General features: G+C 44.0%; 2 protein-coding genes across 13 annotated transcripts in view; both read right to left on the bottom strand.

Annotated features, from left to right (window-relative positions):
* Positions 1–427: 427 nt before the first annotated feature.
* SLC46A2 (solute carrier family 46 member 2) lies at positions 428–18797 on the bottom strand. 3 transcript variants are annotated; one of them, XM_072922913.1, is made up of 5 exons: positions 6999–18797; positions 5766–6912; positions 4132–4215; positions 2379–2535; positions 428–1066 (listed from the first exon to the last, which is right to left on the bottom strand). In XM_072922913.1, the coding sequence occupies exons 2-5, from the start codon at positions 6823–6825 to the stop codon at positions 1009–1011; spliced, it is 1359 nt and encodes a 452-aa protein (XP_072779014.1). In that variant the 5' UTR covers positions 6826–6912; positions 6999–18797; the 3' UTR covers positions 428–1008. The 3 variants fall into 3 exon arrangements, with proteins under 3 accessions (XP_072779014.1, XP_002188239.3, XP_072779015.1); XM_002188203.7 differs by having other exon boundaries at positions 5766–18797; XM_072922914.1 differs by lacking the exon at positions 4132–4215 and having other exon boundaries at positions 5766–18797.
* A 118-nt stretch (positions 18798–18915) lies between these two features.
* PALM2AKAP2 (PALM2 and AKAP2 fusion) overlaps positions 18916–24204 on the bottom strand; it is a 272907-nt gene continuing 267618 nt past the window's right edge. For 9 of the 10 annotated variants that reach the window (XM_030257290.4, XM_030257287.4, XM_030257288.4 and 6 more), the window contains one exon: positions 18916–22455. In XM_030257290.4, coding sequence (XP_030113150.4) covers positions 22363–22455 — 93 coding nt within the window. In that variant the 3' untranslated portion in view covers positions 18916–22362. 10 annotated transcript variants of the gene reach the window in all.

The raw sequence follows: 24204 nt of genomic DNA, 5'->3' as shown, positions 1-24204 counted from the left end.
GCCTGATTTGCCTCCAGATTAGTTCAGTTATTTAAGGGCTTTTAACTTCCCTTTATTTAGTCCAGGACCTTGGAAGCCGCTTAACCCTTCTTAGTTCAATTAGCATGCAAGCAGACACATCCTTGTGAGACATGCCAACACTTTTGACGCATGTTTGGGTTTATGTGACATCATCTCATGCTAATTGCTGCATTGTATGAGGTTCCTTTCCAACCCAGATTATAGCTCAGGTAACAACTACATGGTATCAATGTCCCTACACCTCCATGAATCCTGTAGGAGCTGTGTGCTGCACTTACCTATGACAAGAGTAGCACATTGTGTTGGTGTGAGCTTAAACATCAGCGTTAGCTCTTGAGTCTTAGTCCTTGCAGGAGCTCTGTCCAGGGACAGTGGGACATTCCCCCAGAAATCAGGGATATAAACATCTGTTCAGGAGTGTTTTATTGTAGGGTATTAGTAAAATTCTGTTAATCTTACATATTTTTATGGTGTTATTTATTTAATGGTCTTGTAAATAACATTAATTGGCTGGTCTGATAGCATCTCTAGGAGGTGGAGAACCTGTGTGTCCTGCTGATGGTCCTGTGCACATGGCATGTGGCTTGCAGCCCTGTTTCATCAGCCAAAGTCACAGAATGGCTCTGAGATTTCTGAATGAGCAAATAAGAAGGAGCTAATGGAAAACCAATCCTCTGCTTTCTGCTTCCACTCTGAACAATATGTCTAGAAATGTCATTTTCATTTCTAGCCTATATCATTGTGCCTCTTTGGTATTGCTGAGCAGCATAGCAAAGAGCAGAATGCTCTGAGGACTGCTGGAGTGCAATAGCTTATACACATACCCTGCAGGATGGTGTGCATCCCGCAGAAATAACAAAGCAAACATCTCTTCCTGGGCAAGCTTAGTAGCTGAAAGGTTGTGACATGCTGTAAAGTGGAAATACTAATGCTATGTATCCTGTTGTGTTGGTAGGGACTAATGATGACAACCAGAAGATGCCTCTGTTACTCAGTCAGAATCTCAAGGGAGCCAGTGGTTGACCATTGTTTGATGGCCACAAAGCTGTAAAGAACAAAAAAAAATGCAGATAGTAAGAATTAGCAAACTACCATCTCAAACTGTAGTCTGCTCTTTCCACATCTATGTCTTAAACTTTGCCAGGGTATCTGGAGCTGGCTGAGTGCTAATGGCATTCATCTTAATGGTCTACTAGCATCTCTGTGCAATGACATTGGCACCATCTGTCATCCTTTAATAACCCGTGTTTGTACTGATAATGATAATTTATTTGGAGCCTGTATTGAAAAGGATTTGAGTAGCTCGCCGTGACCCCTGTTAAAGAGAGGGTTGCATATAAGAAACAAGTCTTCGATGACTGGAAGATCTGAGGAAGAAAGCAGAGACAGGGACATGATGAGTAGGAAGTAGCATTCCCCACACTTATAGTCGTGAAGACGCTGATTGTCAAATGCATTCAAAGGCCTGGAAGGCCTTTGGTGCCCTGAATAAAGCAGAGGTAGTGGTAGAGGAGCTTTCCTTAGTGTTGCTTTTGTCCTCTAGGTGGTGCAGCTGAAGTCAGTATACATAGTGCCTTTAGACTTTGTACTACTGTATTTTGTTTAAACTACAGCAGAGCTAGGCAAGAATTTTGCCTAGAATGAGGCATTAGCCTATCCAATATGTGCCTTATATCTGAATGAAAGGACTGTTGTTACATGGATTAAATATTGACATTATCACAGTTCACTTAATACAGAAATAATCTTGCTGTTTCTAGTAAAGCAACAAGCTAGAGAATCTTGGGGAGGCTCTAATTGACAAAGTGAGATTTGGAGGGAGATCCTTCAAAAATTCTGTAAAAGTAGATGGAGGGGTTGTTTCAGCTTTCTCTCTTCAAATTAGGCAGGTTTTGTGCTTAAAAATTCTTTCTGAAACTGTACCTCTCAGTCACTCCATGGTGGTACAGTTGGGCAAATTCAATGGACCAGGAAAGTAACTTTTTCCTTCTTTGAAACATTTGAGGGAGACTCAGATTGTTCTTTCCTCTCTCAATGGGTAAGTAACATATAATGGGATTTTTAAAAAACATTTTACTTTGTGTAGAGTTATTCCTTCATTCTACTTACTACTATTTTCGCAATACCAAACACTTATATTTGTGTGAATGCTTTGTCCCCTGGAATTATTAGCTGTTAAACTGTCATTGCAAGTTTCTTTGTTTTTTCCCCTTTTTAAAAAAAATCAGTTGGTGGGGGGGGGGGAGTTTTCTTTTTAAAATTATTTCCTATCTGTATTATATACTTTAGACCTAGAAGCAGGAAGTACAGAGAAAATACAATATGTCTTTTTGCACAAAATCTTTCCCATTTCTTACCTTAAAGGTAGAAGACTCAGGCAGCCAACTAGAAAAGACAAAATGAAGCAGAAGCCACTGTACCAGTCCAGTGTGTTTTGATACATCTTGTTGTAGACTGTAGATGTCACTACTCCCGTGGTGACTAAAGACAGCTGCAGCAGAACAAACACCTTACCTGTAAAACAAGAACATAATTTATTGCTGGAGATTAACAATCCAGTTGTAGTATCTCCCTGACAAATCCAGGATCACAATTGTGTAGTCATTGCTCCACTAACACCAGATGGCATGAGCTTGTATCTGCTTTGGTTCTAGACCACAATTAAACTATTTTTCCTTCTTTTAAGTGTCAAACAAAAGATTCAACTGGAAAACTCTCTGCCTAAACAGTCTACATATAAAGGTACCTGCTTGTAAGAGCAGCAATAAACTGGTCAAAGGTGCTCCTTTTCCTAGAAGTAGAAAAATAGTCTAGACCTGATATTTTCAGGACAGGAGAAATTTTAGTCAGTGTCTGCTTCTGGCCTAAGCCTGAAAAGTGGTTCACAGGATTGAAATTAGAATAATGCCTGGAATGTGGATGTGTATGTTATTTGTATGATATTTCATGTGGAAGAAAGGCAGAAACTGAATTCTAGTTGAAACCACTCTTCATTGAAGGGTTTCTGATATGGTAAATGGGTGAAAGGGAAATAACCCAGCCCAGCTGCGACTTGCAGTCTGGGGGCAAGGTAAGGGCTGTGTGCTGAGCTTGCTGTCCTGGTAGCCTTCTGCATTCACTCAGCAACAGGAGATGAAACTGCAACCAGAGAGCAAATGCTGCTCTGCTGCAGGGTCCTACTTGAGGTAGGACTGTCACCGTCATCATATGCAGCTTGTATGGCTCAAGGTATTTGATTTATAGTGATTAATTTGGGGTGTGACCAGTGCTGTTTGTGGCATGTTGATGATTTTGCTACACTGGATGTTGAGGGAGCACAAGCATAGGAATGAACTGGTGACAGAGAACTGTCGTGTTCATATGGCAGAAGGGAAAAGGATGTGAAGGATGCAGAGGAAACATGTTTGGAGGAGTTATGAGCAGTTGTGGGCCTGTGGTGCTGTTTAAATGAATGGCCAGTCCTGTATCTCGTGTCTAAATCAAGCTCATTGGGGTAAAAATGGTAGGCCTCAATATGCTGCTGTAGAATACATTTTACTTATTTTTAATAGGTATTTTAATGGAACAGAATTCCAGCTGCTGTTCCAAGAAGGGTCAATTTTTATGCAAAAGTTACTCTTCTTAGTTAAATCAGGTGTGACAGCAACAAGCTGCCAAACACCTGAAGAAATGTTTAGAGAGTATAACTGAAAAAAAGATGAAAATAATCCATCCTTCCCAAAACTGAAGAAGCCAGATATAAATGGTGTGAATATAACAGTGCTTCAGCTGAATGTCCTGCTTTTCTTGCTTCATCCTGCAGTATTGTGTTTTTGAGCAGCATCTCAGCTATTTTCCCCACCTTTGAACTATGCACTGACTATAATAATTTGAAGTATGTGCTGAGAATTCTGTCGATAAATGATGATGCAACCAAGTACAAGAAGACTGGATATGAGAATCTTGTCCAGCAAGTTTCTCTGCTTCTCCCTTCCTGTTTGTAGTATCATTTGTTCTGGTATTATTACACAAAGCACATATTGCAGCAATAACTTACCTTTCTCATAGGGCTCTAGGCTGAATAAAGGGATTTCAGGGGGTTTTAGTTGGCAAGGTAACCAAAATACTCACCATAGGATGATCCTTCAACATGCTTGGACAACATGGACCTGATGGTTGGTAAGGGGATAAGGGCAAAGAGCATCACTGCTCGTGCTGTAATGCAATGAAGTTTGAGTTATCACCAAAACTGGTAACTGTGTAACCCAACACAACCATTGCTTTTGAAGACTACATGCCTCTGGCTTGGGCAGGCACCTTGCTTCACCTTTTCTCATGCCTTACTAAAAAGTACTAAAAAGAGGTGGGTCCTCACTTCATCCAAGGCAGATAAACCTTGGATTATCCCATAATCAGTGGTCCTTTGCCCAAACTAGACACAGTCTCTTGTTCTTAGCCAGGCATCCCAGCATAGATGGGATCCTCACTCTCTGAGATTGTGAGGATGATGATTTAAGTTTTAACATTCAGAGAGCCCCCTGTGCTACACAGCCTTGACAGGAACAGTACTTTTATAACACTACATCTGTCTTGTATCCTGATGCTTCTAGCTTGCAGTATTCTAGCCTGTCTTGACTGTGAAAATTTATAGGGAGCTCAAATTACTTTCCTGTCAGCAGAACCAGCCTCAGTGAAGACTTGGTCCATGTCTAGTGTACCAAGGTGTTTCTCTAATGCAGGGAGTAAGCATCTTACACGCTGCATAGCAGCATGCCTTCAGGATGAAGATGAGCTGAATTATTAAGCAAACTTTTTTTTTTTTTAAACTTAATTTTGTCCTTTTTTCCCCCAGCTTGATTGGTTAAACAAACAAAGTATCTTAAAATTTTCATTCAGTGTTTGGCTTAGTACACAAATACAATATCCTATCCTATCATCTTTCCCTTTAGAACAACTTTGTTTAATTTTCAATTTCCCATTCCTGTAGGGACAGACAGAAAAATCACTTCAGGACATTTATCTCCAGTGTCTTTCTCACTTTGAGAAGCAAAACCTTAAAGCCATGCAATAGATGATACTCTGTGAGATAGCTCTGGCACAATGAATGCTGTTCTTGGATTTTGTTTTTCATCAGAGGTTAACTCCCAAAAGTAAACTTGCCTTTCCTTTATCATGGGACACTGCCCCATCTATTGTTACCTGTGTGAGATTGGTAAACTACATTATTGTGATACTTTACAGCTCCAATGTTTCAGTAAGTTTCCCATCAGCTGTAAGTGCCTTCATATGGCAAAAATGAATCACATTTTAAGACATTCACATAACAGGAAGCCTTTGCCATTTTGCTTCTGTTGTAGCCTTAAGCCTTGCCTCAGAGGAAGCAAGTGCTTCCTATTGCTGCAGTGATGCAGTCCTACTAGCACAGGGAGTCAGCAACAATTCCCAGTTGCCCAGTGTGTGAACACTGTTCTGCTCAGATCTGGTCTGTGACCAGCTGATGAATTACAAGTCTATGAGCCTTAAACTAATACTTGGCAGAGGTGTATGCCTCCTCTGGATATTGTAGAGTGCTGAGTCTTAAGAGTACTAAGGGAAATGGGCGAAAAGAGGAATAAGAACGCTTTCTTGCAAATTGCTCATGTGATTATCTGCCTAACTCCCTGCTTGCAATTTCGTCACAAAGCAAAGCAAAAAGCTCTTTCTGTGATGTTGAAACACCCCTTTCTCAGCATGTATTTGCTCACATGAGTAATTCTTCAACTCACCAATGTAGAACAGAAACGTCCACTTCACAAAGGCCATGATGAGGATGCCAGCGCTGAACGATGCTACTCCGATCATGATCATGGTAATATCCCTCAGATATCTGGAGAACACAAGTACCCCTAGGAAACTGGTAATGAAGATCACATACCCAGCAGCATTGCTGTGGCCAATCTCCACAGCATTCCAACTTAAAGGTTCCCTGAGCAAGAATAGTGGGAGTACATTCATTGCACCAACCACAGCCAGGTCATAGAGGATTGCTGCCACAAGCAGCAGGATGATGATGAGTTTCGAGGGTGACACTGGAGTGGAGGTGCTGCTCTCTGAAGGCTGGGAACTCCCTGCTATCACTGCTTCTGGTAGCTGACCACCCACCTCCTCTGCACTCTTGGCTTTGGCTGGGCAGGAAGCTGCTGGCTTGGGGACTGTGAGGACAAAAATGCTGTAGAGGAGACAGAAGGCATAGCAAACAATGCTGCAACACACCAGCACAGTGCCTTCTCGATAGCGGTCACTGAAGCCAACAAAGAGGTAGCCAGATGCCATGCTTCCCAGAAACCCTGCGAGGCCATACACCAGTTCAATAATGATGAGCCGCAGAGACCTCTTGCTTTCAGAGGACCCCAGGGATCCCAGAGCCATGATGCCTGCCCAAAGTGTGGTGAAGCCTCCTGTCAGCCCATTGATGGCAGCAGCCCCATACATCACCTCCACTGGCCAGCCCAGCAGAATCAGGAGAAGCAGGAGAGTTTTGGAGCCCAAATAACCAAGAAGAGGGAAGCAGATGGGGATCTTGCGATGTATCCTGTCCCCCAGCTTGGACAAGCCATAGGCTGACACCAGCGGGCTCAAGCCCAGAACTAGGTTGTAGATTATATAAAAATTAGATACAGCCTTCTGCTGAGCATCTTCCAGGATGTGGGAGGGAGCAGTGCTGTTGGTCTGGTTGTAGTAGTTCTTCACTACCAGCAGCAGTGCTGTGTCGTAGAAGGCACTGGCCACTTGGGAACCCGCAACCACTGGCTCAATCCACGTCCTCATTGCCAATATTCCCACCATGCTGCTAGCCACCGCCTCTTCTTGGAGAGAGCTGCTTTCAGCAGCATTTGAGGAAACAGCAAGTAAGGAAACAGCTCCTCAGAAGCTCTGGAGGCATGTTTAGAAACAAGCAGTGAAAGGTCTGCTGGGCTGCACAGGACCAGAGAGTTGTGCAAGAGATATTTGCAGCTCACCTTGCTATGTGTACACACACCTGCACACCCCTGCGCTGCTCTGAGCTCTGGCTCACACATGGGAGGCTTTTGTACAGCCAGAGAACGCCCTGCTGCTGCTCCTCTTCCTGGTGTAGTTTCAACAGAGGTCAGATGACCCGTGGAATTTCTCACAGAGTAGGAAGTGAAAATGCCCTGATCAAGTAGTTACTGTAATTTGGGGTGGTGGTTTTTTTTGTTTGTTTGTTTTTTCTTTTGTTTTTTTGGGTTTTTTTTTTTTTTGTTTGTTTTTTGGTGTTTTTTTTTGTTGACTTGTTGGGTGTTTTGGTTTTTTTTCTTTTGGTATCCTTCCTATGTCAGAGAACTCTCAGAGTGGTTGTGGGGGCAGAGGGGGCAGGGAATGGCTATGTGCCTTTTATCAGGTAATTTGTGAATTCCCCTTTACTGCCAGTGAATTTTTCTTTTTTCTACACAAATATCTCATTGTCTCTTTCACTTTTACCTGCTTCTGTCTTCCCTGTTGCTGCATCATGCCCCTTATGTCATTTTTTTCAATAATGCAGTCAGGAAATTACACCAAAGAGAAATTAAAAGGGAAAAGGTCTATTTCTGGTAACCTCTCTCCTGTGGCTGCCACTGTGCTTGCTTCATCCTTTGGCTTTACAATGTGGGAAGTTGCAAGAGGAGGCAATTTACTGAGAGGCATCCATGACCACTGTGTCCTGGTAATCAGCCAGCTCACCTGCAGGCTGAGGTGGGTGAGAGTCCACCTCTGGAGAAGAGTTTTCCAGCCCTAGCTCCTCAGGGAGATGGCTGTGCATCTCTGCAGGTGCTTATTTCCCCAGACTCTCAAGCCTTGCAGCTTGAAGTCAGTTTCTAATTTTGCTGCTGCCTGAGGGGCTGGTAGAGCGACCCACTCCAAAGGGCCCGTGGGCACAGCAGTGCTGCTAGCCAGAGGCACAAGAAGCTCTTGGACCAGGATTTGGTGCAAGCAGACTGCCAGCTCCAAGGACAGTGCTTGCAGTCCCAGCTGCAGGAAGTACTTGCAGGATATTTGGTAGTTTCAAAATGCTAACTTAAATGATAATGATCTCATTCTGTACTGGTTTAATGAATCACAACAGGCTGAATAACAATCTGTTCTAGGAAGATTTATGGTCATTACATTAAAAACAAATTACTGGTGAGTTTGAAAAAACAATGTTAAAGCCTCCATCTGCTGGACTCTCTGTTGACTCAGGTGACATTTACTCAATGCCACAGCTCAAGGGTTTATTTTTCTCACTCTCTTTGGTTGTTCAATAATTTTGGGCTTGTATTTCGAATACAGAAAGATACATGATCTTAACAGGGAAAGGAGTGGGGAACTGTCCACTAGAATGATTTGCTGTAGAAAATTCCACCTTCATCAGAGAGATTTTTGTTAGACCAAAAGACTCTTAGCCAGCTCTAAATTTTATGTGTTGTTCTTAACAGTGTTTTTTTTCTTTTTCCCAGAATAGCTGCAAAAGGTGTTTAGTTTCTTCAGCTTTTATTGAGATATGGGACAGTTTCTTTTCAGCAAACCCCAAAATATTTCCAGAGAAAGGAAATTCCAGACAGCCTTACTGAAAACCCCAAAACATCAGCCTGCGACCAGTTTAAGCAACAAATGCAAGCAAAGGAATTGCCACATCTTACTTCACCCGGGGAGCCTCATGTCTCCCACCAGAATTACAAGGAGAAATAAATTACTTGTCCCATTCAAGCTTCAGTTTGGGACATGGGGTCTGGTGCAAAGGAGTCAAATTGGAGTGTAGAGGTATGTTACAGTCACTGTGCTTAAGACACTACAGATCTGCACAACTCCTACATGAGGGATATTTTTCCTCCACATTTTGTTTCATATACGGACTGCTTGGCTTATTCAGCCAGCTCTGTTCAGACCTAGATAGCTAATGAACTGTGCTAAATATTACTAGTGATCTCATGAATTATGTCTATATCTCCAGGATATTCTGTGTGTTTACTCACATTAAATGTACTTTTTAGAACTAGTTCTCATGAAAGGATATATTTCCATGTCAGTAATTGCAAAACAGTAAGTGCTAAAGTAAGAGTTTAGCTCAGGCTCCAAAATATTTACTACTGCACAACAATTTTCACAAATCCCATACTAATTTGATGCTACAAAATATTTAAAATTACTATTATCTAGCAATTTTTCAGAGGCTCCTGTTCTTATATTACTAATTCTTAAATTACTAGTATTTATAGGAACATTTGCATCTGCTTTAAAATATATTCATGCACCATAAGGTGGAGCCTTAAGAGAGTGGCCCTTGATATTTAAGAAAAATGTACCTACAGAATCAGAGACTATCTTAACAACACAAATACAATGGTGTAGCCTGCTGGAGAAGGACCACACTGTTTTAGGTCATTTTTCTCTAGAGTGGTCTTGTCTGGAGGCCCACTAGAGGCAGAGTCAGCACATGTTCCATCAGCTCTTCAGTTCATCAATTTGGCCAAACCAGGGGTGTTTTATGTTTCTCTGTGGTGATGTTTTACATTCCTATGCAGTATTGTTGTTTCTTTTTTCTTCAAACCACTTATGGAAATTCCATCACTTTTTCTTTCTGAACGAGAACTGCTGTAGGGGTTTCAGGATGCTGGGAGACCTGGGCTACGCAAGTACCTGCATTCTGGAACTTGAACTTCAGCATTCTGGAACTTGAACTTCAGCATTCCTTATCTGAAAAGGTCCTTTTGACATACAGGACTGCAATCCAATGTGGGCAAGTAAGCCCTCTTCATCTCTCTCCTCTAAGCCTGCTAATGGGATCTGTGATTTACAGTCCCTGTCTGGCAAGGCATTTTGCCACTGAGGTGCTAAATCAGTTCTAACTCCTCCTCTTCCTACTTGGTATGTACAGATCATCCTTTCCACTGTGGCTTTGTGGCAGTAGTAAAGTGGGGAAACATGACTTGCAAATGTAAATTGCCTGGGTCTGATCCTGAATGGAGCTGCAGCCCCATTACAGCCCCAGAGTGAGGGAGAGCTGATTGAAAACACTGGGGAGAAGCAGCTGTTCTAGTGATGGCTGGTTTTCCTTTGGAAAATTCTTCATAAATGACCAAAGCATTCTGTGGTTTGGGAAACTGGCTTCCTTTGTGGCTATCATCTAATTACATATAGCCTCTGTCCTCAGAAGGTGTGTGGTTCTGCTCAGAGGGATGGGGGAGATGGAGGGAGAATGGGAGCTGTGTGGAAAGCCAGGGGCACAGGAATGCGGCATTCTAATCCAAGGCAGTTGTCTTGCTGGATCCAGAGCACTGATAGTGGAAGCTAATGCCTGGACTATGTAAAAAAAACATCCAACAGCCTTGTTTTGTGGCTCTGAGAAACAACATCAAGGTTGTTTGGGAACCTGGAGGGCTGGTGTCAATGCATCATTACTGTAGTAAAATACAGGACCTTCCAGGTGCACCTGGAGATGCCTCAGACACTGAGACCTCAGGGCCAGCCGTCTGGCATTTGGGAGTTGCAGCACCATCAGACAGGCTGGGATCATCTATGGAGAAATCTGCTCTCCTCTACTTCTCCTGGGAGGAAAAGGAAGCCCAGGCCACAGGCAGTAGGAGCACACAGGGGCCTTTTCCCCCATGCCTTGAGGCCTCACCCACTGCTCCACGTGAGCAAAGTCCAGGGTGGTGTGCAGGCTACAGAAACACTGGAGGAGGGATTTGCTCCATGGAGAGACCTCATGGGGTACACTGGCATGAACCATGAAGGGGAGGGGTGACTCCCACAAGGGTAGGAAGGTCTGCCAGCCCTCCTTTGGAAAGGCTGTCACTCTCCACTGCTTCACCACCACTTTCAGAACAACACAGAAGATCAGGAAGGAGCTGTGAATGGCAGCACTGTCCAGTTTTCCTTTAGGATGGTCACCAGCTGACCAAGCAGCACCAGACACCTATGTTCCCTTGTGTTCACCACCAGTTATCATGGTTTTCTCTATTTTTCTCCATTCAGAATTTTCTGCTTACCTTGTTGGAATCTCCTGTGGGCCTATTCCTTGCTGGAAATAAAAACACACCACCCTTCGACAGATGCTTTTTGCTGAGTTTACCTTTTCCCCTTTAGCTTGAGAAATCTGGGTAATTAATAGTCCTGACAGCTAATTGTATGCCTTAACATTAGTCCTCTCTATGGAAGCAGGAAAAAATGCTTCTTGCAGTACCTGGTGTCTGCCTCATCAGCTGGACCATAGAACAAATCCTGCTGTCACTCTTAGATAAGCCCCAGATAATCCTCACACTAAATGAAGTTTTTTGAATATGTGCACATGCTCCTTTGCATTTATATTCATGCCTTTTTAAAAAATTGTTGCTAAGGTATATATGTGTTTGGAACAGAAGCACTGCAAATATTAAGAGTGTGCAGGCAGCAATGGCCTTGAAAAAGAGGATGAAATAAACTGTCCTAGCCCTACTGCTTAGGCAATCCAATCTTGCATAATAGTGGATAGTCTAAAAACATGAAATAGCTATAGCAAAAACACGATTATTAAAAAATGTCACTGCTGAATGAACTACAGTCATTAACATATAAAAACTTGGTTCAAACCCACAGACTTCTCTCCCCTTCCTAAGTTCTCTCCAAAGCTATTTTGAAATAATTTTCCAGGTCTACTTCATATTTCATTTTCCATTTAGGTCTGGAAAACTTTTTGGCAATAGTAGATCACCTATCCTTAGAAGTGAGGGGAAGAAAGGAGAAAAGGAGTACAAAGGAAAGAGAGGCGCTGATTTTTCTGGTCTGATAGGACCTTTGCTAAATAACTCAACCCTAGCCAGGTACAATTAGAGTGAATGTATATCTCTCCATAAGCCTGAGATTCTACAAGAAGTAAGAGTAGCTGTCAGAGGACATAAGGACAGTTGTGAAAAAAGGGATGAATCCACCCCATTTTCCTGGCTGAGAGGTGGAGACCATGAAAAGCATCATAATACATAATGATACAGGCTCTGCATTTCTGCTTTGTGCAAAGCATAGTGGATTTTCTGGAGAGGAGAGAAGGTATATATTTCTTGAAATCTTCTGGAAACACCCTGGCCTGGTAATCCATTTGTTTTCACCTGACAGATCTAAAACTAGCTCCTTGCCTAGCTAAATTTCTCTTTACCAGGCAGGTAAAGTTAACTTTGAAGCCATCACTTGCAGTAAGCTCTCAGTGATACCGCAGACATTTTGAGCAGACAGATGGTAACTCACTCCTCACAGCCTCTCTCTGTTTACTCTGCTGGGCTGTGTCCTCAGTACATAAATTGGCTATGGTTTTAGTAATTTAGATTTTTAATTTTTTTGTACTGTTTTATGCAGAACATCCTGCCAAACACATTCAGTCATTTGTTGAAAAGAAAAAGCAAAAAACCAAGAAATGGCATATACAACCCAAAAGCTGCAGATGCTGTGGCACAGTCCAGTGACCATTCTAAGCCTTAGCACCGCTTTTTCCATACAGCAGACAGCAGCTCCTCACGTTCTCCACATGGGGTGTGTTCACTCAACCGCAGCAGCTCAGAAATGAAAAACATGGAAACTCAGTAACAAGCTCTCCTTGATTACAGAGCACCATCTGAATCCCTGTAGGCCACTCATACAAGGGACAGTGAATGCAGAGCCCACACACAGGTGGTTTTGGTCTGTAAGCTTGCATGGTAGTGCCTATCACTGTCTTCATTGCAAACAGACTCCAGTGCCAGCTGAGGATTTCTGGACAACCTGTGCAACAAGGCGCAGCAAATAATAGGGATAACCCTGTTTATAAATGTGCCATAGTCACACCTGGCTAATTATCCAGCTTGTTTTGAGCTGGCAGGGTGGAGAGGTCCCTGAGACAGAAGGGAAAGGCACCAGCATCCTCCATGAGGGTGGCTAGGAGGCTATGGAGAAGATATCCCTTCTCATTTTGCTTCAGGGCACTAGTGAAAAATGGCACCAATGGTAATCTTCAAACAAGAGAGCATGATTGTGCCTGGGTGGGCACACTGCAGTTCTGGTGCTGGAGATGCCTTACCTGGAAAACAGCAAGGCCTTTTGAGGCTCTGCAACCCATGCAGAGGTGTCACCACCACTCGAAACACAGAGAAGATGTGTCTGGAGCTCCCCAGTCCCACAACTCTGCATCAAAGTGCTTCAGGAGATAGCTCCAGATTCTGAAGAAAGCTCACGTAGACAGTGCATACTACTTTGGAGGATATTAGCTAGCATCCTCCCAGGCTGCTAATGAAATAACAGCCTTAGTAGATTTTGTTTATTCTTAAGGTTCCAGTGCATGTATAAAAAGATATTGAAAAAGACTTTTAAGGGACCTAAATACTGCACCTCTTCTTGTTTCTTTGCAGGATCCTGTTGTATCTGCAGGAAATTTTGGAGCTGAAGAGGGGTACTGGGTAAAGGGCACCAGGGAAGCAAGAAAGTCCAGGCAGCTTTCCAGCCATATTGCTGCTGCTAACTTTTTACAGGCTGCATTTCTTCAGTGTCCAACACAGATAAATATACATATATACATAAATGTAAATTTTAAACTGAGTGGCAAGACAGCATCTGTTACTGGTGTTTGCTGTTTCCTCAATGCTTCATTCAGCACAGTGGAGTATTCAAGGCTTCCCTGAACGAAAACTTTTTTTTTATACCCCATTGTGAACGAAAACTTTTTTTTTATACCCCATTGTGTAGATGCTGAAATGGCCATACTAGCTGAGAGCAGCACTGCTTTTTCCCACTACAACCTCTGCCTTTCTGGACAATGGTTTCAAAGCTCCTGTTTAACTGCATGTGGGCAATAGGGAGACATCTCCCAGCCACTTTACCCATTTCAGCATGGCTTTGTAACTTGGTCACCAGCCTAGAACCAGTGATGCTGCTTAAAGGACTGCCAGCTATACTCACCTCCTGAAAGACTCCTAACACCAGTCATTGCAGGAGCTGAGACACTCTTGTTTGCTGAAGACCACAGGACGCAGATGAGGGTCATATCATGTGCCCTCCAGAGGACTGTGGTCTCCTTGCTCTGCTGTAGATGAGGTCTCTTTGCTGCTGCAGGGCCAGGACGTTGCATGGGGATGTGGGACCATGCTTCTCACTGCCACATGTGATGTACTTCCACACCACCACTTTCCGAGGGTAAACAGCTGTCACCTTCAAGGATTTTATGTTGGACACCAATTCCAAGATGCCAGTAGGAACTACTAGCAGCTAGCAAGTCATGTCTAGCAGTGAACTTTAGAGCACCCTCTGCAAGGACTCATAACTGGAGCAGCCTAGGGTCTGGAGAATAAACTGAGCTCCTGACATTTTAAAACCACACTGATTTAATATTTCTATACAGGAAGGGAACAAGAGATTAAACAGGATTGGAAGAATAGAGCCCACTGGGGTACCAAAATGTTGTTTTGGTCCTTTAGTGCTTGAGCATGTTTATAATAAATTCCTCAGAAACACCCAGCAAAGCTTAGACAGACTATATTGACATATCTTTTAATTTATAAAATCTGAGTCCTCACATCAATAAATTGTGAGGCTCATGAACAATGATATAATTCAGCTATTTCCTGATTCCCTTCTGCTGAAGACTGACCCAGCAAACAGTGGCTAAGAAGGACAGCTGAGCTGAATCTTGTCCTGTTCCACCACAGTCCAGACCTAGCAGCAGGTGAGACTTATGCTGTAACTGACAGGAGGTTTTTTTGTGGTTTCCAGAGCTTTTTGCTGTATACTTTCCACCCCTGCTGAAACATGGCCTGATCAGACTTTCAGCTTGCTTCTGAAATGGCTTCCTCCATGAAATTTCCCATCAGCCCGATTTTCACCTATTGTTTTCCACTCTTTATACCACTCTGACCTGCGTTACTATTCCTCACTTTCTTTATACAGCAAGTCCCTCAACTTGAAATTACCTTTTTCTTTGAAAACTACCCTCTGCACCACATGCAAGCTCAGTCTGCCTTCTGTTCAGCAGTTGTATTCCTCAAACAAAGCATTAAAGAAAAGCAGAAATCATGCCCTTTTGGCACCAAGTCCTTGTCACCACATTGCATCAGCAGTACAACAAAGAGAGGAATTTTGTTGCACGTGGCGCTCCCCCAACACTCCTTCCAGTCAGTCCCACTAACATATCCTCATCATTTTATAGTACATTGGCACAAGCTCAGTCCATGAGTTTCCAGCTGAGTTGAGTCCCGTGTGGCCCTCAAAGAGCAAGGCTCTTACAGGTATATATATAGCTATTTATGTGCTTTGGTTCATTTGGATTTAGTCCATTAAGGTTCTTGTCGTGGTTCTCAGTTTATCCATTTTCCATGGGATGGATAATGGGATGATTTGGCAAAGAAGTGTAAATCCAGTGAAATACCTGAGGAGAGGAAACCCCCTGGGAGGGAGTCTGTCTGGAAGCTGATGGGGCCTCACAGTGGTGGTCAGTCAGGAGGCTCAGTGTAGGCAAGGTGAGATATGTCTGTGCCCATAGAAACCACCTAGTCTTGGTGCCCAAAACCAGCCATATTTTGGGGGTCAATAGCATCATGTGGAAACCAGAAGGGAACAGCAGAAGGCAAGGAGATGGCAGGGAGCAGGAAAGGGTAATACTGTGAAAGTCTGGGTCCACCTTGGGCTGGTGCTGTACCCCAAAACCATGCTCCTAGAAGCAAACAAGCCTCAGAGAGTGAGCAAGTGACCTACTTTAGCATCTTCCTTCTTTCACTCCAATTAAATAGGGCTGAATACTTTCTGCCACCTCCAGACACTGTGGGGTTACAAAGCTGTCCAGAAAGTCAACTCCCATTGCATATATGGAAACTCCACCTTTCTCCATGGGTCATGCTTTGCCAAGACCTCTTTCGCCCTTTCTAATGACTGCAATAATTTTGAACACTGCAACATTGTTGCCAGCAACACTTTGGAAGCCTTATGTGAGTCCTGTGAAAAGCTGTTTCATCAAGGTCGTGTCATTATCCATGTGTTTTTTGCTAACATTTTCCTGGTTTTGTGTGTTTCTGTTGCAACTTGAGGACTCGATGCTCATTTTAATATAAGAGAGTTCAGATTTCTCAGATACTACAAGAGGAAGAAGTACTTGTGGGGCTAATTTGTACATGAGCATCCTGGCACACTCAGGGTCACTGTGACACCCCACTGGGGATAGCATTACCCTGGTATGTCTGCTGTGGCTCAGTATGAAATCCTCCGCATGCTGTAGAGCAGTTTCCAGCCTCCTGCTCCTTCCCCCTGCTCTGCATCCACCTTCTCAACCAGTAACAGTCCCCCTTCTGTGTGTCCAGCCATTGTCCTGCACAAGCTGTCTGCCAAGGCAACACAGAGCCTTCAGTTGTTCCCAGCAGTGGCTTCCTGGCAGGGCTGGTGTGCCCCAAGAGCTCTGGTAGAAAGGGGCATGACCATGGCACTGGATATGCATGCTACTAAGCACACCAGCTTTTTCTGGGACCCCATCCCAACTGTCTGCCCACGTGAGGCTTGTGAGATGTGCCATGGCTCTCTTACCGATCCTCTGCTGGCTGCAGGAGGGCTTCCTGCATTAGTGGCAGGAGTGCTACTGCAGTGAGCTCAGCACTGAATGGTCCTGGGACTGAGGCATCACTCACCACGTCCCTCGCATGTACTGCTGCCCCCATGGTCTGGCTTCCAGGGGCTGTCCTTGGAAATGAAACTCCCACCACAGTCAGTGCAATCCCCCCTGCAGATGTCACTGCTGCCACACATCCCCACCACGCGATGCTCCCCATGCCATTTGCAGTAACAGAGAAAACAAGGTAGTTTTGCACATTTTCCTTCCTTCATCAATTTTTCTTGCCGCTGCTCCCAAACTCTAGATTGGAACAAGGCCTGACTAATTTCCAGCTCCTGGTGGCATACCTTCTCAATTCACTACAGAGCTGACACTCTGCAGTGTCAGACAATTATGTCTGGAGCGGAGCAGGAGCTCTCACACTACTTGCCGTGTTTAGTATTTAGTGCAAAAACTTTCTTCCTAAAGACCCCATTGATAAAGCGGTGGCTACGATGCCAATTAATCAGTGCTCAGCCAGAGCTAGCAGCAGACCATGAGGTCTAGATGGCATTCTGGTTATTTTTCTGCTGCTGCTTGTTTGCTGTTTAGTATTCTGTTTGTTTGTTTTCCCCCTATGCTATTGCTGAAGTAACAGGATAGCCCTTGGATCCCAGTTTTGAGCCACGTGAAACACTGGGATGCTTTCAGCCTTTAGCCTGGGAAGGAGTGGAAGGCTGGATGCAGTCTGCGAGTAGTTTCCTGCACTGCTCCCCTCAGTCAATTCAGCAGCTAGAACATACGTGGAAGTCTTTAGTGCTGAAGTTCATGCTTATATTTGTACCTACCTAGACCTGTCTCTCCACCCTGTTACAGCTTGTGGTGCTCTGACTTGCTTTCCTTACACTACAGACCCCTGTTTGTATGGGTTTTTTGATCTCATGTGCCCATTCACAATTGAAAACACTATATTGAATGCTCTCCCTCCTTTTAAAGTATTTTCATCAAACCTAGCTCTGTAGAGGAGATTCTTTGCCTCTTTATCTGCTTTCCCATTGTTCTGGGGCCTCTTGGAGCTCCCTGAAACTAAATTAGGTGCACTATCTTCACCTTCTATGGGCCTATGCCAGAAATTATTGATAAAATTCTCTTTTATAGTCCTTACCTACACTGTAAAAAACACTCTAAAGTTTGGCACATGCCATTTCAGATATGCAATGTGGTGACAGGGACTTTAAATATCCCCAGTGTGTTTTGAAACAGATAACAACAGCTAATAACAGCAGAACCAACCATGAAATTCCTGACCCGCTGCCACCCACTGGTGTCATTGAATTACTTTTGCAATGTCTGAATGCTCCTTTGAAAAAGTCCAGTTTTCACTTTTAATTCGCTTAAAATCCAAAGAAGATGCCTAGGAGTTCCTTTTCCCACTGTGTGCCACTAAGTCAAATACACCATCCTTCTTGGCACAGAGCAAGGCAAAGCAGAGGAAGACAGAAAGCCTCACTTGTGTTGAGAAGACACCAACAGCTTTTTTTCAAAGACAGAGGGATTGGTAGGTAAATTTTCAAGCTTGTCCTCTAGCCCATTTCGTGGCTTCCATTTACTAACTGCAAAGTAAATCCACAACTGATTTTCTCCATAGGCATTTCTGATACTATTCGCACAAGGAGAAGAGGGCTGGTGTTATGGAGAGCACAGACTGGAGGCAGCACTTGTCCGTAGGCAACTCCCACCAAAATCACCAGTGTCCTCTGCTGCTTCCCACAGAGGGTTGTAATTAAATACTTGACTGTTCCTGGCACAGGGAGCGGCAGATGCTGGCACAAACCTGCCTAGATCCCAGCAACTCCCTGTGACCCTTCTGAGGTGCACCCAGTGCTCTGGCACCTCCCAGCTCTTGCAGAGAAAAGCTGGCAGCAGCTTCCTCGCAGGGGTGTGGGATGGGATGGGATTCCCCTTGTCTGGCTGCCCATGAAGGGGGCGTGAAGGCCAATGGACAAGCAGCTGGTTGCTGCAGCCAGGCGAGTGATAAATGGACAACTGGCTGAAGGGGTGTACCGTGCCATGTAGGACAGTGGGGCTCCTGCAGGGGTGAAGGAAGCAAGGAAAGAAAGGTCATGAGATTCATCATATTGGGCCTCTGCAAACCTCCACAAGCATGATAGTGGAAAAGAAATATGCAGGGGTGCTTTTGTTCCTGCAGTTGACACCATCAAGTAGGGAGAGATCTCTCCCACCTCTAGACAAAGAGAGAGACACCAAATCAAGAACCATGGGAAGAGACCAACTGACTGCCATGGGAGGTAGGACACAGGCCACTTTCTTCCAGCTACATGCAGCTTTCAGGGGCACACCTTCCTGCAATAACATGAAGAAACAGGCAGTTTTATAGAAACATAACACAGGTTTCTATTTTAATGAGAAAATAATTATATACTTGCATTGTAGGCCTCACAGTCACTATAAAACAGAAGCAGGATAACATTTAAGTGGTTAACATACAGAAAGCTAGGTATTGTTGAAAGTGGTTGATAAGTCATGACAAAGATGCTGCCTTTTGGTTGCCAAACATGTCAATACTACTATATTTTCCCTCAGAAATGTCAGTATAGAAGAAGATGAAGCCTGAACCGGCAGCTTTAAAAACAAATTGTTCAGAAAACCTGCACTGTAACCTCAAACCGATTATAATCACAAATGCTAATGCTTAACTATTTTTTCAATACACAGTTTCATTAAAACCAGTCTTTGCCACGGGAAAGGATCTGAGCATTTCTTTTGTGGAGACAAATTAACTCTGCAGTAGTGCTCTTTTGTTGCATTTGATATAGTCATATACAGATAGATATGTATTACTGCTGTATACTTATAAACACCTAAGCTTGGTAGCATGCAAATGAAATAACAGAGGCAAGTAAACTGCATCTCACTCTTGTTACCACAGCACTAAATGTGCTGCTGACTATAAGTGTCCATAATTTCTGGAAGAGAAAAACTGCTGGGTGAAAAGTCCATCTGTCCTGGACTGAAATACTTTTCTTGCAGGGGCTGAAAGCAAATGCTTCTATCACACAGAACAAAGCATGAAAAGATGTCTTATAATGGGTGATTATTGTCAGCAGCTTCCAGTGAGAAAGCTGGAGGGAAAAACAGGCTTATAGCCTAAAGAAAATAAAGATGCAAATTCCTGGGAAGGCAGTTCAGGGCTGACCCAACTTTTAGGAGCAAACACTGGGGGAAATGTTGATGAGTGCCATTTAATGCAAGACCACCACACCACAGAGGCCATCTCCTATTCTCACAAAACTCCTTTTTCCTAGTCTTTCTTAATCTCTCCCCAAAGGCAAGGAATTTTCTTGACACAGGTGTGTGGAGCTCACATCTGCAGCTACGTGACATATGGTCTCACTACTGCTGCACTGGTGCTGATGCTTTTCCTACAGCTGAATGGTAACACCCCACCTTGAGACAGGAATTATCCTTGATTCACCTGTGATTACCATGCCTGAAAAACAGGTCCACTTTATTAGATACAAAATTCTTTCACAGGCATGGAATGTCCCCATGGTGCCTCTCCTAGAGATAAGCTTGCTGCCCTCATCACAGGGAACTCTCGGTTCAGCGGGTTTTCTTCAGTTCAGTAGCACTTACAAAGAAAATGGAAAGAACTGAGTCAATGGGTAGATATACATGTATTTACTACAGTTCCCTGAAAATAAGCCTGAAAATCATAAGTGTCCATGGACAGAAATCACATGCTGGAGGAAATGAAGGATGGTGGTGGTAGTGAGTAATTTGGTTGCAAGCTCTGTGTTTGTTTAAAAAAGGACCAGAAGTATGTTCACAGTATCTGTACTCATTTTAAATAAGCTCACTGTTTCAGGATAAAACAGCACAGCAGGTCATGAAACCAAGGAAAGGCTTGGGAGGAAACAGTATCCTGACTGATGACTTTTTAAAAGATATTGAAATAATAACTGATTATAAAAAAGAATATTTTTAAGAGAAAAAAGGGTTGGTGTCTTTTTTCCCATCACCTCCCAAACTTTTTAGTTTCTACTCCAGAAATTATGGTTCCCAGTTGTAAAATATTCCTATTGTATTGCTTGGTGATAAGAAGGAGTAAACCCACAGCCTCTATACTACATAGAAATACAAAGCACAAGAATAAATACCACATTTCTTTTCCTAATCGTCAGCTTACAAAACTGGTTAATACTTTGCAATTGTGACTCATGCAAATATCATGTTGGGTCAAATTTTAATATCACAAATACTGCATTAACTCAGTGCCTTATTTTTATATCCCCTTTCAGAAAAAAAAAAATAGCACTCACCCCTATAGCTGGTAAACAGCTGTGGAGAAAATAATCAGTGCACGCACTGCCATACACTTTATGGTATGCTAGCCTCATGCACTCCCCCACACACTCCCCCCCCCACCCCCACACACACACCCACACTAATCCTTCACTGCTGCTGATCCCAAGCCTAAGCAATAACTAAAGGCTCTATGGTTTGCTTGTAGCACTGAAAACACTGCTTGAACAGCTAAAATAATATTTTCTTCCCTCGTCTGCTCTTCCTTGCTCATTCCTTCCAACTCATTATGCCCTTTAGCTTTTTTGTTGCCTGGAAACGTGAAGACTTTCACAAAGCACTCTACTTCAAAGGCTTTTTAAGTTGTATAAATATAGTTGAAGATATAACTCTCTTTCTTCTTTATTTCATACCTCTTTCTAGGCCAGAGTCTGGCTTAGTTCATTTATTGCCTCATTTAAAAATTAAATGTCCTTTATTTGTATCCCTTTCCCACTACCTTTCTACTTCAAATTATCCATCTTCAAAGATTTTACACATATGTCATTCTTTCCCACCCCACCGTCAAAAAATAGTTGTCATCCACTAAATACAGATTTTCTACTTAGAAACTTTGTTGCGTAAATATGCTCTGAGAACCTGGAGTTCAGGTGATATTGCAAGCATATAGGATCCTAAAGCTAAGGTAATCCATTTGGCTTAGCTCTCATCCCCATCTATTCCACTCCTAAATTGTGATGTCTTGTGTTTGCAACACAAGGACTGTTTGACTGAGTTTGCTGGATTGTACATTTGCAGTAACTGCCTCCCTGTATGTTGGGTTTTTTCTTGTTTTAAACAGATAAATTACTAGAAAGGGGAGCAGAACCCATCCACCCCCCAAAACAACCAACCCAATCCCAAACCCAACCCTTCAGTGTCCTCAAAGAAACAGAACAGAGGGCAGTTATCTTTGTGTTTTGTGGCTGGATAAGAGTATGCCTAATTAATGCTGACAGTCTTGTGCAGCGGCTGTGGGAGGCGAAGGAACTGCAGGAGGTTCTGATGGGAGGTGCTGGGTGGACCATGGCCCTGGGGGCAAGCAGGGCTGGCAATGCAGTCAGCAAGAAGTACAGGTGTGAGCCTTGGCTGTAGACTCCTCAACGAACGACTTCCTGACACATGCCTGCAGCCTATCTGGTCCGTGGGCACAGTCACCGTCTTGTGCCCACCCCCAAGGGCTCCCACCCCCTGCACCCTCTCCACTGCATGACTTCAGAGGGGAGATGGAGGGAAGAAGAAGGGGCTATTTTCTAGGTGTGTTTTTCCTGTAGTTTTAGGATTGCCAGGAGCTGGATCATTTCTGTGTCTATGTGCATTGAGTTTGTTGTATATTTAATAAATATTGGACTAAAATGCTGCTGCTTTCATGGTGGGTTTTTGTGTTTGCTTTTTTTTTTTCTTCTTTCTTCCTTTCTCTTTTTTTTTTTGGTTCCGGCATGCCTGGTTGCTGTCTTCACACTGCAGTGTGTTTACTCGTCCTCCTCTCGGTTGGCATAAATGCCAGCTTCCCAGCGCAACGCCAGAGCACTCTTCCTGCGGTTCACCCGGGTTGCCTCTAGCACCTGGTCAGAGAGAAAAGGAAAGCACAGGATGTCACTCAGCTGGACGTGCCCTCAGGGTGTCCCACACTGTGCACCCAGGCAGGCAGAGACCAGCCAGGCAGGCAGAGACCAGCCAGGTGGGCAGGGACCAGCCAGGCCAGCCCTCCCCAGGGGGCTCCAGTGCCACACCCTGTGCAGAAAAGGAAGACATGCGATGGAAGCACTTGCTGATGTGGAAGTCTGGGGGTGGCACACAGGAGCAAAACCACATCACAGGAGGACAGAAGTAGCACAAGTTGTCTGGCAGCATCCAGCTCTCTGCACGGAACCCCAGCTGACCTCTACCAGCCCAGCTGCACATGCCCTGTCCAGGTCTTGGCCCTCTCCCCAGGGCCCAAATTAGTCGAATTTCAAACTAAAACTGCACACCTTCAGTACCAGAAACCAGCAACCACCCTGCAGCTTGGTCCAGAGGCTGCTCTGGAGCTGCACGTGGGGCCCAGGAAGCGGAGAGTTGCCTATTTCAGCGCATCACCCTCTCAGGCAGGACTAGCTAGCTCCTGCCACCAGCCACTGACCCTGCCCCTTCTTGTGGTCGTGGGCCTCCAGCTAAGGCACATTGTGCTCAAAGGGCTCCTGGAGTGAAAAATCACTCCACACACATGCAAAAGAAGATTTACACGAGGAAGGCCTACAAAGCTTGGTACACGATGGGCCCAATACATTTAAATGTATTTCATATACACACATATCACACACGCAGGTATATGCACACACTGTTTATCTATTTGTACATATACACACACATTAACAATTAACTAAAAATATAAGAAACAGTTTTGACATGAGTTTTGAGAAAGTCAAAAAGAAAACAAGACAACACCAAAAGGCATTATTGTGATGTGTCGGAGGTATTCCTCAGCAAATAATGCATAGCTGTGGGTGTTTTCCACATAGCAGAGCGAGATATAAAGGGGTCTAGAGCCTTCTTACAGAAGCACATGACAATGTTATTTTCTGACCAACACTGAATAACAGCTCCATGATGAAACTACACAGCTAACAATGTCAATTGCCCTCAGTGTGTTTTAACCATTCCTCCCAAAGAAGCAAATTTTTGAAGCTTTTTATGTAATTTTAAAGAAATCCCAAAACAAATGACTTCACTGAAGCAATACTGGCCATCCTTCATCCCTAATGCTTTCTGCAAGCTGCTCTGCACACTCCCTGACTGCAGAAGAGTAGATGACCTTTTGAGATAGGATGATGCTATTTTATTCTTCTGTGAAGAAAGTCACATGCAGTGAGAATTTAAGCCTTAACTAGAACAAAAGTTGTTGGGAAGGATAGGTAAGTATGATTAAGAACCACAATAGTACAGCCAGGATGAATATCGTGCTCCCTACTGGCTGGACAATAACCGCACCTACAGAGGGGTCCAAAAGCCAAATGGACTGTTCCATCTCACCCCCCAGAATGTATGGTTCATCCCACACCTGTAACCCTCCCCTGAACCATCAGGTGTCTGTGACCCCATTGGCCCAGGTCCTGTTCCAGCCCACCTTGAAGCCCCCCTGATAAGGGGTCTCTGAGGCGCCAGATGCTCTCTTGGATCTTCCCCTCTCTTCCTGGAATTTCCTCCTGGAGTCCCTGTTCCCCCCTTTGTCTCTCCCCTCCCCCATCACCTCAGGCCCAGCCATGTGCTGTTCTGGCAGCTTGAGGCAGGGCCTCTCTGCATCCCGAATAAACCTCATCCCCCAAGAGCAACCA

Source organism: Taeniopygia guttata, chromosome Z, assembly GCF_048771995.1.
Source record: "Taeniopygia guttata chromosome Z, bTaeGut7.mat, whole genome shotgun sequence".
In the NCBI taxonomy this organism is placed as follows: domain Eukaryota; kingdom Metazoa; phylum Chordata; class Aves; order Passeriformes; family Estrildidae; genus Taeniopygia; species Taeniopygia guttata.
This window is presented reverse-complemented; position numbering and strand designations above follow the sequence as displayed.